Source organism: Accipiter gentilis, chromosome 1, assembly GCF_929443795.1.
Source record: "Accipiter gentilis chromosome 1, bAccGen1.1, whole genome shotgun sequence".
NCBI classification, from domain to species: Eukaryota; Metazoa; Chordata; class Aves; order Accipitriformes; family Accipitridae; genus Astur; species Astur gentilis.
Window position 1 is genome coordinate 5,651,294 of NC_064880.1, and position 14,067 is coordinate 5,665,360.

Below are 14,067 nucleotides of genomic sequence, written 5' to 3' on the forward strand. Positions count from 1 at the left end.
TGTTTTTACTGTAAAGGTTAATAAATCTTGGTATGTTTAGAGTATGAAACAAGGCAGGCAGGCTAAGAACTACAACATGAAGGGGTGAAGTTTTATATGCTTCTTTCTCAAGTCTGAGGGGTGGAAGGAGAAACAGTGTGCCCTTTGTGGTATTTCTAATGGGCTGCTGGGTATGTTAGTCAGCCAAGTAGCGATCCATAATCCTTAAGATAAAAAGCGTTGATCTCTCCACTAGTTCTCAGACAGAGCTGTAAGGCATTTGAATTGGGTTACCATTGATTTAAGGTGGGGAGAAGACTGAGTAGCATGGGCCTGCTTCAAAAAGGGATGTGTGGGATTTATTTAACTTTATTTAATTTTTTAAAGAAAAATTGGAAGCCTTTCTGTGCAAGTGCACTTGAGTTCCCTCTGGATTCTCAAGGAAGTTAATATAGACTTTGCCAATATTTTAGGGAAGAACTAACTGGATGGCAGGTTTTAGTCAAGATGTAGGCTGTAAATAAATTTCAGTAAGAATTTATCAAGGTCCTAGATGTTTGCTGTCTCACCTGTTTGTTCAGGAAAGCGTGTATTTTTTTACCATTCTCATGGTTTCCTGGGAAGCTGGGCTTGACTTCCTACCACACTAGAGCTAACCCTTAGTTTCCAGCCACGAAAGCAGTGTGGAAGCTCTTTTTGGCCTAGCAGGATTGAAACTAGTGCATTTCAAACACTTAGCCCCAATTTTGGACTTTGTGGCTTAACAGAAATTGATTGAACAGCCTGTACTTGGGCCAAAGCAGCATTAAAGACTGAATCTAGTTTCTTCTGTTACAAAGATAGAAAAATGCCTTGTAGCTCCTATGGATCAGGTGCAGAATCTTGAGAAAACTGCAACATTACAGACTCAAGTTGTGCCAGTTCTCCGTAGCAAACAATGGCCATCCTTACATTGGTGTTAATCCCTTACTGTGGTATGGACCCAGATTTCAGAGAGATTGTTGACACTTTTTGCGGCATTTGTCAACGATAAGGCTGCTTTCTTTTTTGTCCTGAAGTGAGTAATTGTTTATTAATTTTTCAGCACGTAAAGAGTATAATTATAATAGTCCCTGACAAGTGCTGGCTGTGCCAAGGTTTAAGGAAAACAAAAAACAGTAGAAGTGCCATTTTGAACCTCCTCTAATTTTGTAGGCCCTCCTGGTTTGAACTCAAATTTCTGTGTAGGAACTAGGCAGGAGCACCCTGGCTTGAGTATGATTCTTTGTAGAACTAATTCTCTTGGACGTTTTAACTGAGTTTAGGGTGGTGGGATCTTAACGCAAGTGTTTCAAGAAAGAGGAGTTGGTGATCAGTACATGTGATTTTTTGGTGCATACAGTGCTGTAATTGTTGAGCAGCATCCTGAATTTGCCCTGACACCTATATGCTTTGATTCTTCAAGTAGTGAATGTACAACCATGAAAAATGCCAAATTGACCCCAGGGGAAAATGAAGTGGACCCGTTGTTTGCAGAATATTTATGGTATGGACAGCTACAGTGGAAATGTTCCTACTGTTTGCCCTTATATTGTGTCTCACTCCTGTTGTAGAGGAGACATCCTAAGAGTTGGCAGGGAAGCTCTGTTGCTTCTGAGACTGCACGTCTACGTTCCTACATATGAAGGAGAAATTCTCTGATGTGAGCTTCTTTCTGTTGAGAACTGGACAAAGACAAGGGACGCAGCTGCTTTCCAATCTATAAAATTATTCCACTTGCAATCCCCATAGACTAGGCAGCTCTGGCCAATCAGATTTCTTGCCCCTTACTTAGTTTTTCCCTTAATGGGGCAATTAACAGCAGGAACAAAGTCCGTGGTCTGCTCAGTCTTTGTTATTATTTGTGTTGTAATAAATGTCTAGGAGGCCAGTGCAGGCGAGCACCAGGCACTGTGCAAATCCAGAGTAAAAGGACGATTCTTGTCCCAAAGAGCCCTAAGTAAAATACTAAATTTACATAAAGGTCTTCCGGTGTTTTAAGTCCTCCTTTTGCTATTACTTCCCAACTGCTGTGGTTTGCATGATTTATTGTGCACCTGTCACAATTTCCAGCTTCTTTAATGTTTCCAACATGAAACCTTTTGTTTGTTATATTCTGGTCATCCAAGTACTTTTCTCCAGTATTTCCTTATTTATTCTGTCATTCAGATCTTCCCACATAATAATGCCATCATAGCCCCCTGACTTCACCCCTAATTGTTTGGGGTTTTATTGCTGGAAGGAAAGCACTCATTTTCTAATCTACATTTCCCATGGATTAAGAATTCTGTTAAATGGGGTTATTGAAATAGCAGGTTCAAGAAATAATAGCTTCCTGTCCATTTGAGTCATTTCAGTCTAAAACATCTTTATCGCATCTTCCACAGATTGGTTCTACTTTTGATCCTCTTGCACAAAATTAAACCATTGTCTTACTAGTATTTTCCAGTCCCTCGACTGGAAGGATCCTTAGAAGGATCTAAGTAAGTCTGAACAATGATCCTGTTCTGGTGCATCTCTTCGATTGATTTTGCCTTCTGGAGTTTACCATTCAATAGCAATTTTAAGTACTCGGGCACAATTGTTAAATGTGACGCAGACTTCCTATCCTTATGTCATCTTCTAGCTCCATAGCATGTGAACGAACCTCCAGCAGTCCTTGTCTGCCCTGTAGTTAAAAGAATGAAAATGTAACAGATTACAGCTTCATTGTTTTTTACGTTCTGCATGTGTGAAGTTAATAGGGTAAAAGGGATTTCTTTCAAAAACTGTTGTATTTGAACTCTTTAGTAATGGCAATAAGGAGAGAGGTGTGAAAAAGTTAAAGAGTTGGAGGTGCTGCCATCTACTCCCCTGAAAGCTGTATCATGCATTTTTTTAGTTGTGGAGCCTTGAAATGATCTTAGTTCTGCTGTAGTGAGCATCTTGGACACCGAGTCATTACATTCCATTGGAGTGATTCGGCTCAACAGCTTGACGCTTGCATTAATTTTACAGCACAGAGCCCCAGTGATCCCTAAGCTTCCTTCTGTAAGAAGGAAGAAGCAAGATGTGTAAATTGGGTACTGTCATGAAAAGTTATAAAAATCAGCTTCTCTTAATAAGTTTTGACCTTTCACCTTCTCTCTGGCATCTTTTTTAGGCCCTGTTGAATCAGTTTGTTAACTTTATCATGGCACACTGGCTTCACCCAGACTTGGAAGCTAGATACCTTACCCCCTTGCATGAAACACTGACCTTCTAGTCCATATATTATCCACTATGATCCAGTACATTCAGTGCTGAGGTTATTGCTGGTTTTATATAAACAGAACTTCAAATAATTTGCTGCCAGTTGGATTGCAAGTGTTATCCCCCCGCACCCTGCACACACACACACCCCCCCCCCCCCCCACCTTGTTCATCTTGCTGCAATACCTTCTTTGGTGGTACTGGTGATTATAGGAAGCCTGCAACTTAAGCTTAGGCAGAAGTAAAAAAAGGGAATTTTTAAAGTTTATTTATCCTCTGAAAGTGAGATTATATCTTTTCAATAAAAACTTAAAATGTTTGAACTCTAGAAAACAGGTTCATGCTACTCATTGGTTAACATTTATTAGTTGAATACATTTAGTTTGCTCTTCTGCTCATATTTCTTATGTTTTTTCCAGCATTTATCGCTTCCCCACAACAGTTTGTATTGTGTTAAACCTAATGTTATAAAGTCTGATTTGGAGGTGTATTTTTTTCTGAAATTAGAAAAATACATAGGTAGTACATTTTCTCTGTGTATAAAAATAGTTGTACATTTCTTTTCAAGCATATGTAAAAGTTTCTTGTTCTTTTTAGTTTTATGCATTTAAGTATTACTTGAATATTATTCCTCTTAAAAAGAGAGGAATTTTGTCAAGATGTCCACTATGTTTTAAATCGAATCAGAAAAAACTGAAGATGGCAGAGATATTTCACTTTGAAAGGTGACTACTACACAGACGAAGTTGCTACTTTTCGTAAGGGCTTTTACTCCATATATCAATGTGTTTTAAGAGAGACTTGGGTCAATAATACCATGCTTTAGAATTCCCTAAATACATATTTACACAATAGACCTTAAAATATATTAGTCTATCATGTCAGCTCCTGTACACTTCTATCAGGGATGTTTTATGTCCTTAACATATGATATAATAAAACTTCATTTTATATAGCATTTTTCATACAAATTGTATCCTAGAATGCATTGTGGGGTTAAATAAGACTTTCACAAGGTTAAAATTAAAAAATGCTGAAGGGCGCAGGAAAATTAAGGGCTTTGCATAGGAAATATTTATTTGACTGAACAATGGGAATCTGAATGGAGAGGCCACTGAGCTAAGAGAGCCTGTAAGTCCGATTCGAGCTGTGGATCAGGATCCCCGGAAATGGTAAGGTTATGTGAGGAAAGACTGGTTCTGTGTGAATAAAGAAGGTGGAAAGGTCACGCCTTTATGAACAGCTGGAGGAAGTGTGAAGTGGCTCCTGGAACAAAGAAGTTGAGAACAGGGACTATATGGAAAGTCACCTCTTTGTAGTGAGAGTAGTAGAAGAAATGAGGGGAGAGCATGTTGAAGGGAAGGCAAGCACCTGAAAGCACGCCTCCGTAGCTAAACTGGTGGGTGAAACTGGTGGGAATAGGATAGCAGTGTATGCTGAAGATTTTTCAGCTTCTTCATTTCTGCTCATTGCGGTATACTTAGGGAGGGGCAGGGGTCCTGGCTCGGTGGAGGCTGTCCCTGGAACTAAGTAGGCACAACAAGATGACACGAAGACAGCTCAGCTTGGATTTTTTCCGGCTTTTATCAATTTTTTTTTTTTTTTTGGTCACCCTATTAATGTAAATTAAGTAAGGCTTTTTTGTATGTGATAATTATAGATAAATGTATTTAAAGTAGATCTGGATTTTGTAGTCCTCAGGAAAAAGAGGAAGAGTAATTTTTCCCCCCGTCCCTGTCATGTGTTCATTTTAATGAGCAATTTTAAAAAATTGAAAATAAAAGAGGAAAATGAATAGGTGTTGAACCAGCCTGTGATATGTAAATGCCAACTAGTAATTACCTAAAACCTCAATTTTCTTTCTGTTTCATCTTGCAAAACATTTCATTCCCACTGAGTGAAAACACTTAATTTGGGCTCCGCCGGCGGGCGAAGCCTGCCTCTCCGCGCCGGGCCTGCCGCCGGCCTCGGCCAGGGGGCGCGCTGGCCCCGCGCTGGCGGGCGGCTCCCGCCCCGGCCGCCTGAGGGGAGGCCCCGCTGCCCGGCTGCTCCTTCCCGGCCCGCGGCGGGGAGAGTCACCTGCCCCGGCCCGCATCCGCCTCCGCCTTGGGGAACCGCGCTCGTTCCGGGGCGAGGGACGGCTGGCTGGAGTTTGTTTTCTTACCCCTCATCTGGCTGCTGTCAGGCTGGGGATTTCGAGTTAGGTTTCGTTCACAGAACGAACTCTCAGTTGCCTGAGTTTCCGGGCACCCGGGATTTTTCCTTTTTAGCTTGTATTACCGCTTTTTTGTTACCGTTCTGCATTTTTTTTACGTCTGGGTTCTTAATCTCAGATACGGTTTGAAGCTCGTTTCTTCCTTGCCTTTGTTCTTTTCTCGTTCAGACTCCTGTGAATCTTGCTTTAAATTCTACTGTTATTTTTTTTATTTGCTCTGTTTTATGTGAGGGGTTTTTTATTGTTGTTACTGCATTTTTACACTTGTCCCGATACGACACTGAGATCTGCCAAACTTCGTAGGTTTGTAGGTTCTCTCATGACAGAAATGATTCCTGGGGTTCTGTATGGTTTCTTAAAAATTTCATTGAAATCGTAGGAGCTTTAAACTGTTTCCTCCCACCTGACTGACCTGCGGATAATTTCTTCAGAAATAACAAGCAGTTTCTGTGAAATATGAATTTCACAGCAATTCTGGGGCCCAGAACACTGAATTGGGAAAAGGTTTGTCCTGGGAGAGGGAAGCTTGTGTTAGAGAACATTGTGTATGTAGTGTCCCAGGACCCCGACTCTGAGAGAGCTCTGCCTGGAATCTCAAGGAACAGTGCCTCTTTAGTGAGATATATGGCTTCATAATTAGCTCCTTGCATTTTTTCATGAGTGCTAGCATCAGCGTTCTATGATGTGTTTCCCTGATTAACAGCTGCTTTGCAACTATTTCCGTGTGCCACCGATAACCATATTTGTCAAGTTAGTCCTGGCAGAGCACTGATTTCTTACTAAAATGCAGCATTTCTGTTTGAAGGGGTTTTCTTGTTCATTGCAGTGCTAGGCTTTTAAGTCAGCCCTTGTTAAAACGTGAGTTGGCTTTAGCCTGATGCTTGTTAACAGGATTCTGGATATCTCCTTTAGAGTAGGAGTGCAGAAACCTTTCACAGACAATTTAATCTTCTGAGCCTTGCAAACATACAGCCGTACACTGAGGGGGTGTTGCTGTAGGCTAATATATTGATCAGTTCCATTTGCCCTATAGCTGTGGCCTTCTGCTCTGGCTGAAATAGGTTGAGTGTTTGTTGATACTGCCATATTATTATTTTTTAATACACTGGAAAAAAATTAATTCCAACTTCTTTTACATACGTCATGTATATTGCCAGTGTTGATTGCTTCCGCACATGTAATGTAAACTGTCTGTGCATAGTTCATGGCCTGTGCCGCCTCTGCTTAATGAAAAGAAGTGTTGCATTTAAACAGATACAGATCCACTCAGAAAGACAAAATACCATCCCTTGCAACGTATAATTCAGATCCAACCTTTACATCACAGGTCATCTCAAAGTCTCAGTCTATCAACAAATGCTGTTTAGTAATAACCTACGGAGGGTTCCCAGTATTAGGAAATCTATTAGAGCTCTTATGGGCTGCGCTCCTGTTGGCTTTTGATTCTGTTTTCCATGTGGAACTCTGTTACCAAATCCTGTGGAACTTTTATTGATGAAGGTGATTTTCTTTTACATTTTTGTTAATTCATTTGTTTTGGTTTGTTTTGTTTGGTGGTTTTGGGTTGTTTGGTTTTTTTTAGATGGTACAAAGTGGGCACTTGCCACAGTATTTTAAATTTCATGGTTTATTTTTCTAATGCTAGTAACTGAGAAAGTAGCTTAGATTGCTTCATTGCAAAGGCTGCCGCTTTGAGCATAGTAAGATATAAGGCTGGCTTTACCTTCCCCATTAACACAAAAGGGAGGGAAATTAGGAATGAGGGACCTCGGCTATAACGTCAAAGTGCTGTGCTTTGGCCCAGAATTTTGCCAGCCTGCTGCACTCCCACAACATCTGCAATAACGTTCCTGTCTCCATTTTATATCTCTGACATTGAATCAGAATATTTGGCCTGAATTTATGTGATTTGGCCAGGCACAAATATAATCCATGAATAGTTACATTCATCTTCTTGTTAGAAAAATCAAACTGTGGGACAAGACCTGCTGCAGGATTCCACCCACCACCACCCAATCAGAAATACGTCTTTGTGAATCATATCACTGCAGGAGAAGTGGTGGTGGGATAGCAAGTTTATGGAATTGACTTGCTTTTAAAATCTAAATACACTGTCTTTCACTAAGAGAAACATGTACCTGATCCACTAGATAAAACTAGTTTGCTGGCCGGTGTGTGCTGGCAATCTAAGAATCAGAGTAGTGATACAATGCACATTATTTGGCAGTGTCCTAATACTAGAAAAATTTGGAGAAGTGTTACAAATGGTACAGAAATAGTATGGAACAATGTTACCAGCTGAGTCAGAGTGCTATTTGCTGCATGATTTTTTTTTTGGCTATACAGAGGACTGCAAAGTCTTCTCATCTTCCTCCTCCTTTTTCTGTTGTTTAAATTATGGACTGCAGTTGCCCTTGTTTGTGCAAAGAAAATGATCCATAGAGGGTAGGAAAGTTCTTGTGTATTTTTGTTGAAAATATTGGCATTTTGACATGGCCAAAATTGCTTCCTAAGTTGCTCATGTATACAAGATGAATTATAAAAATGAAGAAGTTTCAGCTCAGCCTATAGGAGGAATGTTCAGAGGTAAATGCAAACACAAATATAAGAAACATGGGTTTATTGGGAGGAGGAATACATGTTCAGGATTCTTTTTTATGAAGTTTGTTGTTTGTAATTTTATTTTGTTTTAAGATTAAAAATGTGGTGAATAATGGAGGAAGTGATGCAGGGGAGAGATAAAATAGAAGTTTATTTTGGACTGAAATTTACTACTGAAATGTTTACATTTTTACAAGGCAAAAATAAGTTTTAATGAAGGCTTAGAATCAATAAAATGTTCACATGGTTGGAATTGAAATAGCACAATGAAAAATACTGCTTATTTCTTACAGGTTTTTTTAATGCTTAAAACCTGATAATTAAATATGAGAGCTTGCAGAATTGCAGGTCTGCAGGCCGTTTGTGTCTGTGTCTCTAGCTCACTAAATGTGGGAGGGAGTGTTGAGGAGTTTCTGAAGAAACAAACAAGTAATTATTGTTAGAAGGAAAGTGGTTTTGATATGTTCACATATCTGTTGGTCTGCTCATTTGGGCATCTTTCTTATTCAGCATATTATCTTGAGGTTATTAGTTTGGGCGCTTTATATTTCTGCATCTGGCGTAGCAATATCAGCACAGTTTAAATCTGTGATTTGCCTGTCACCTGCATTTCAGCTGGAGACAGATCAAGTGCACATAAATGAAACCGAAGTGTACTTTATGTGGGGTATTTTGCTACAGTATTTTATGGTTCAAAATTACTGAATGTAAACTTAAGGAAAAAAATGAAGGAAAATAAGAAAAGGAAAAGAATTAAAAATACCCCATTCATTTTATCCTCCCAACTTTGAAGTGTGCTGGGACTTTGTCAAATTCCCGTTAAAATAAATATGTCAATTTCATCTCTCTTCCAAATTCATTTATCATGCTTTTTTAAAAGGTGTTTTCTGCTTTACCTGATGTTTAAATTGGATTCGCTCGTTTATGCTGTTCTTTGCTGTATCCCCCATGTTTTTCTTAAATGAATTAGTAATGACAGCGTACTCCATCATACCCTCTCTACAGCCACTTTAAGGGAAGCCTGGTGATCTAAACCTTTTAACCTATTAAAGATGATTTTCCCCAATTGAATCAGACCCACCACAGGTGTAATAACTAATCATTTAAACTACACCTGCTATTATGTATTTTTAAGCCATTATGCGTGTTGGATAGATGATAATTCATGTTTATTGCATTGTCCAATGGATCCGTTTTGCCTACACTAGCCTGATTAATGTATTTAAAGAAATAAGAGATGCAATTTAAAAGAAAAAAAACATTGATGGAATGCACTGAGGAGTACATTGAAAGTGCCATTAAACCCATCAGAACTTTGCTCTCTGACCAGAAATGCATATTCGAAGGGTTTGATTCAAACACAAAGTGAAACTTAGTGATTTCAGTAGCGATGCTATTTTTTTCCCTCCTTTTTCTGCTGCGAAAAGTTTTGAAAACCTTTTTGGAACTGAATTCCAGAAACTGTATTTTAAGATAAACTCTTCAAGACCTACCTGACATTGGTCTAGCATATACCACCATTTTAGGAGAAGGTTTATGCCACTGTTTGGGGAGAAAAACTTCTTCCATGCATGTGCATGGTTATTTTTAGCTCTAGAGGAAGGAAGTAATCTCTTCCACTAGTTCACATGGATGTGTCCATCTCCTAAGTGCTGTTAACTTCAGGCACATTATTCCCCCTGATGCCACAATCAGAACAGATGTCTTTGCATAAAAGTAAAATGAATGACTAGTGCAGCAACATGTAATAATGTGTGTAATAGTATAGGAGAGTATGTGGAAAGTTGACCTACCATATGAAGAAAAAAATTAAATATCTTTTACTGGCACTAGATCAAAATGTAAAAAAAACTAGTGCCATTGTCTTTGAGTGTTATCCTATACCTTACCTTTTGTTTGAGTAAGTGGTTTGTTTTAAGTACTCTGTCACCTTAAAGAAGGATATAGAAGTCAGTCTTCAGACAAAAGTAATCTGTGATTTCTGCTGATGTGGAACATAAATTTAACTACTCACCTACCCATTTATGTCATGAAAAGTGACTTTTTCGATATTTTTGTTACATGACCCAAAACATGTAAAGCTGTGGTTTCTTTATTGCTTTCGGTAAATTAGAATGATGGCAGTAAAGGCCTTAATCTATTAGAATTTGCAGGGAGCTCTAAGTCAGATAGAAAGGAAGCATTCTTACTAGTAAGCCTACTGTTACAGATCACATGCATTGTCTCAAGGGTTGCCCTCAACTATAGAAGCCAACTTAGGTAAGAAGATCACAACATAAATGACAGAAACCCCTAGAGAATCGTAATGGGAGTTTTTTGTACAGGTTATGCTGCTCCAAGAGTAATTCAACAAGAAACTTCTAGACTGAAATACCGTAATTCTGCTGTCTGATTAGAGTTGAGCCACAAACTCTGATGCTCATTGAACCATTTCTGAAAGTTGGATCAGTGTCAGCTGCAGACCATATCCATGTGTTGGATGCAATGCCTTACTTTGCAGTACAGAATACATAATGTAAAATAGGAATTTGACCATTCCTAACTTGGATCTTTTCTCTCTTCTGTTTCTCCAATCCTCCTACCCTCATCAGATTGTGACAGCAGTGAAGTTTTTACAGAATCCACGAGTCCGCCAAAGTCCTCTTGCAACCAGAAGAGCATTTCTGAAGAAGAAAGGTATGGACTCTTAAGTTTGTGGTCTCAGTGATAATGAGGGAGCTTGAGTTAGCGTAAAGCCAAAATGTCTTGCTATGGAAAATTAGATGTTAAGGACAAAGCAAGTAGTCTGTCTCAAAAAAAGGTTTGAAATTTGTAAGAAATATCAGTCTCTTTTCTTCCAAACTGACTAGAGCAATATTGGCACCAGATGTGGAATTGTAGAATACAGAAGACACATTGGAAGTTTTTGGGTTAACTACCAGCTCTTTTCTGCAATGAGGACAGTTTAGAGTTGTGGACTAGTTGGTCAGTCCTAACCTCAGTGACATTGGCTTTACAATGACCAGCTTCTAGGTGAAAAGGTCGTATGTTTCTGAAGAGAGCCAGAGAGAGGAATGAAGGGCAAAGGACTTAGTGAAAGTAAACAAGGTCAGGTTAAGGTCAAGCTTGGGATCAACCTGACTTTCAGGCTGAAATGGTAAACTACTGACTGAGTTTAGCCCTTTTCTATAGCAAGGATAGAACAGATCCTGACAAATCCTATATTGTCTTAGACAGATGGAACATACTTTGGCCATTGCCTACTGAGAATTTATTTTACTTTCTGACTCATAGTGGAGCTATCTTTTGTTCTTTTTTTTTTCTTTCTTTCTAAAGTTTTTAGTCCACAATTTACAGTGCATTTCAGGTGAAGTTCACTCCATATTATGCTACCCTCCTGGGACCACATTGCTTAGATCCTTACTGCAAGATGTAAATAATAAGGACGGTCTTACCTTGGAGTTAATTATATGCACTATGGAGCACTTTAAGCAGTTGGAATGGTACTGAAAATACAAGCTCCAAACTTCAGAGGGGAGTGACCCACTTACACATTGAAGTTGTAAGTACTTCAGGGTACATCAAATTCTATAGCTAAAGATCTTGAGTTTTGAAAAGTAGACAAGCCTATGAAATATGTATTATTCTGTTTGGGGTTATGAACTGTTTATTGAGATGCCTGAGACCTGATGTCATGAGATGGAGAGTTCAAGTACGTGCACCACTTTGCTCATCTTGAATAGCAAAGGACCTAGAAGGGAATGGCAGCCTTGTGTTTTAGCAATGATGTAATGACAAGTAGTTCATGGGTACATCATTTTGAGTGTGATCCTCTCACTGCTTGTCCTAGTGCCAGTGAGAGAACGTTCCAATCACATAGGTATGTTGCTTGCCCTGCCCTGCCATCAGGATGGCATTAAAATTTGGAGCCTATTGGCTGCTGTGCTCCATGAGTTTTTCCTTGAAATATGTGGACCTACAGGGAGTAATTAATCATAAAAGCTTGGGGATTTCAACTCTATCATCGAAGCAATGAAGCAAGGGAAAGCTGAGCCTAAAAGCTGTGCTGATTACCCGGGGTAACCTGATACAAAATCTATTGTTGCTGAGAGATCCTTAGCCCCCAGTATATCGTGCAATATTATAACTGCCTGATCTTCTTCTGTGCTGACAATGACCAGTTATTCCTCATTTTCTCTCTCAACACAGCTGGGTTAGAATTTCATTTGCAGAAGGTATTTAGAGCAATTTAGAGACAAATGTCTCTGGTGTTTGCTCTGCACTTCCCCACCGCAGGCTTCGCCGAACAGTTTTTAGTATCAGGAGCTCCATCTAATCTGTTTAATTTTAATAAATCCCTGACTGGGAGAAGAGGAAGGGTGGATAGGTGGAGGCAGAGAGAAACTGTGGCCTGACTAATACTTCTTATGAATTACTTGGCTAATAATTACTAAAGAGCAGAAATGGTTTTGTAGAGCTGTTTGTTTGTTCCTGTTTGTTAATTAGCCCTCCTTCCCTTTGTGCTAATTGTTTGTTTGAAAACTTAACAGTAGAAGATAGGAAGGAACAGGGTCCAGTAGTGCCTGTACCCAGCAGTCACTGGAAATACGTCTGTATGGAATCTTACCACTGAGCTTACAACATGACCTCTGTTCAGTGCTTGAGAGCAGCAGGTACATGCTGTCATGGTACCTATGTGGTCTAGCAGATGGAGGTAATTATTCTTACAACGTAGATGTTGTGGCTAGTTTAGTCCTGAGTAAATGAGGGACATGGTTTGGTAGACTGTTCCCCCTACTCTCTGATATACAGTCATTGTCATCCCAATGATAATGTTTATCCCCATTTTACAGATAGTTAGGCTGTCTGGTAGAGTCCTCACTGCCAGTCGAAAAAACATTTTCTATAAAGAAGCCATTTCAGTTACAAGAGTCTCTTTTAAAATTATCTTTGTAGAAAATAATACAAAGGTACCCTTGATTTTTTTCACAGTTACTCTGACCCAGGTTTCTTCAAGCAGAAATTGCATTAGATGTTTTTATGGACCCTGGAATAAGTTCGGTGGAGGGGAATTTTCATATCTATAGATAGTTGTACACCAAGTATGCACTTGTCTTTTGTAGTTACTTTCATGGAACCATACAGGAGAAGTCTGTGACTACCCACTAAGTCTGGTTAAAAACTCCCGCAGTAGAGAGGATGGTGCTGGATCACCTTGTGTCTGTGAATGTGGAGGGAAAAGACCAGGTGCCCTACCCATGCAGGAGCCTTCCACTACCCCAGCTACAGCCTATGTAAGCTACAGGGGTAGGACTGGAGCATTAGCTGTGGGCGAGCTTTCGGGTCCTGCAATCCCGACTTTGCCTACGAAATTTCGCTTCTGAGACTTGCAGAGATGGTTCCGCCTTGAACTGTAATTTTTTTTTCTTTTTTTATAAGCGTCTCCTTCCTGAAAAAGGCCAATCAAATTTTATTTCCTTTTAATATTATTTAATATTTAATACAGGAACTGGATTTTGTTTAATACATTTCAGTGCGGTGAGAAATGAAAGCTTCTGCAGGATCATCAGCTGGACTGGGTTTGGTTTCTTGTGAAAGAGTAGTTGCAGAGGCTGAAAGTAGGGTTTCCTGGTTACTTGCAGGTCGGGGGTTTGCTGGACTGCTCTCTCTGGAACATGGGATGATAGTGTTGATGACAGTTGGGAGAGTGAGGGTGTCCTGGATTTGTAAAAGGTCTTTCAAAAGTTGGATGAGATTTCTCTGTTGTCTTAAGCACTTTTAAACTCCCAAATACAGAGGCATTAATGAGAAACATGAAGTTATTAGAATCATTTATCATTTTCTTTGAAGCTTACACTGGCATTTTGTGTAATTTATGACATTTCCTCCTTTTTATCATGAACTTCTTCAGATGAAGGGAAAAACAGCTGTTTCCCCTCAGAGTATCTGAAAGAAAAGAAAGGAAAAAAAGATGCTGTTTGTTTTTTGTCCAACTCGCTGATTCTGCTGATGACATGCCACAGAATCAGCGGCGCCTTGGGAGT

General features: G+C 39.5%; 1 protein-coding gene across 1 annotated transcript in view; it reads left to right on the plus strand.

Moving 5' to 3' along the window:
• PEX14 (peroxisomal biogenesis factor 14) overlaps window positions 1–14,067 on the plus strand; it is a 79,448-nt gene that overhangs the window by 26,706 nt on the left and 38,675 nt on the right. Inside the window, exon 3 of the mRNA XM_049806081.1 lies at window positions 10,636–10,720. Within this exon, the coding sequence (XP_049662038.1) occupies window positions 10,636–10,720 (85 nt within the window). The remainder of the gene's footprint in view (window positions 1–10,635; window positions 10,721–14,067) is intronic.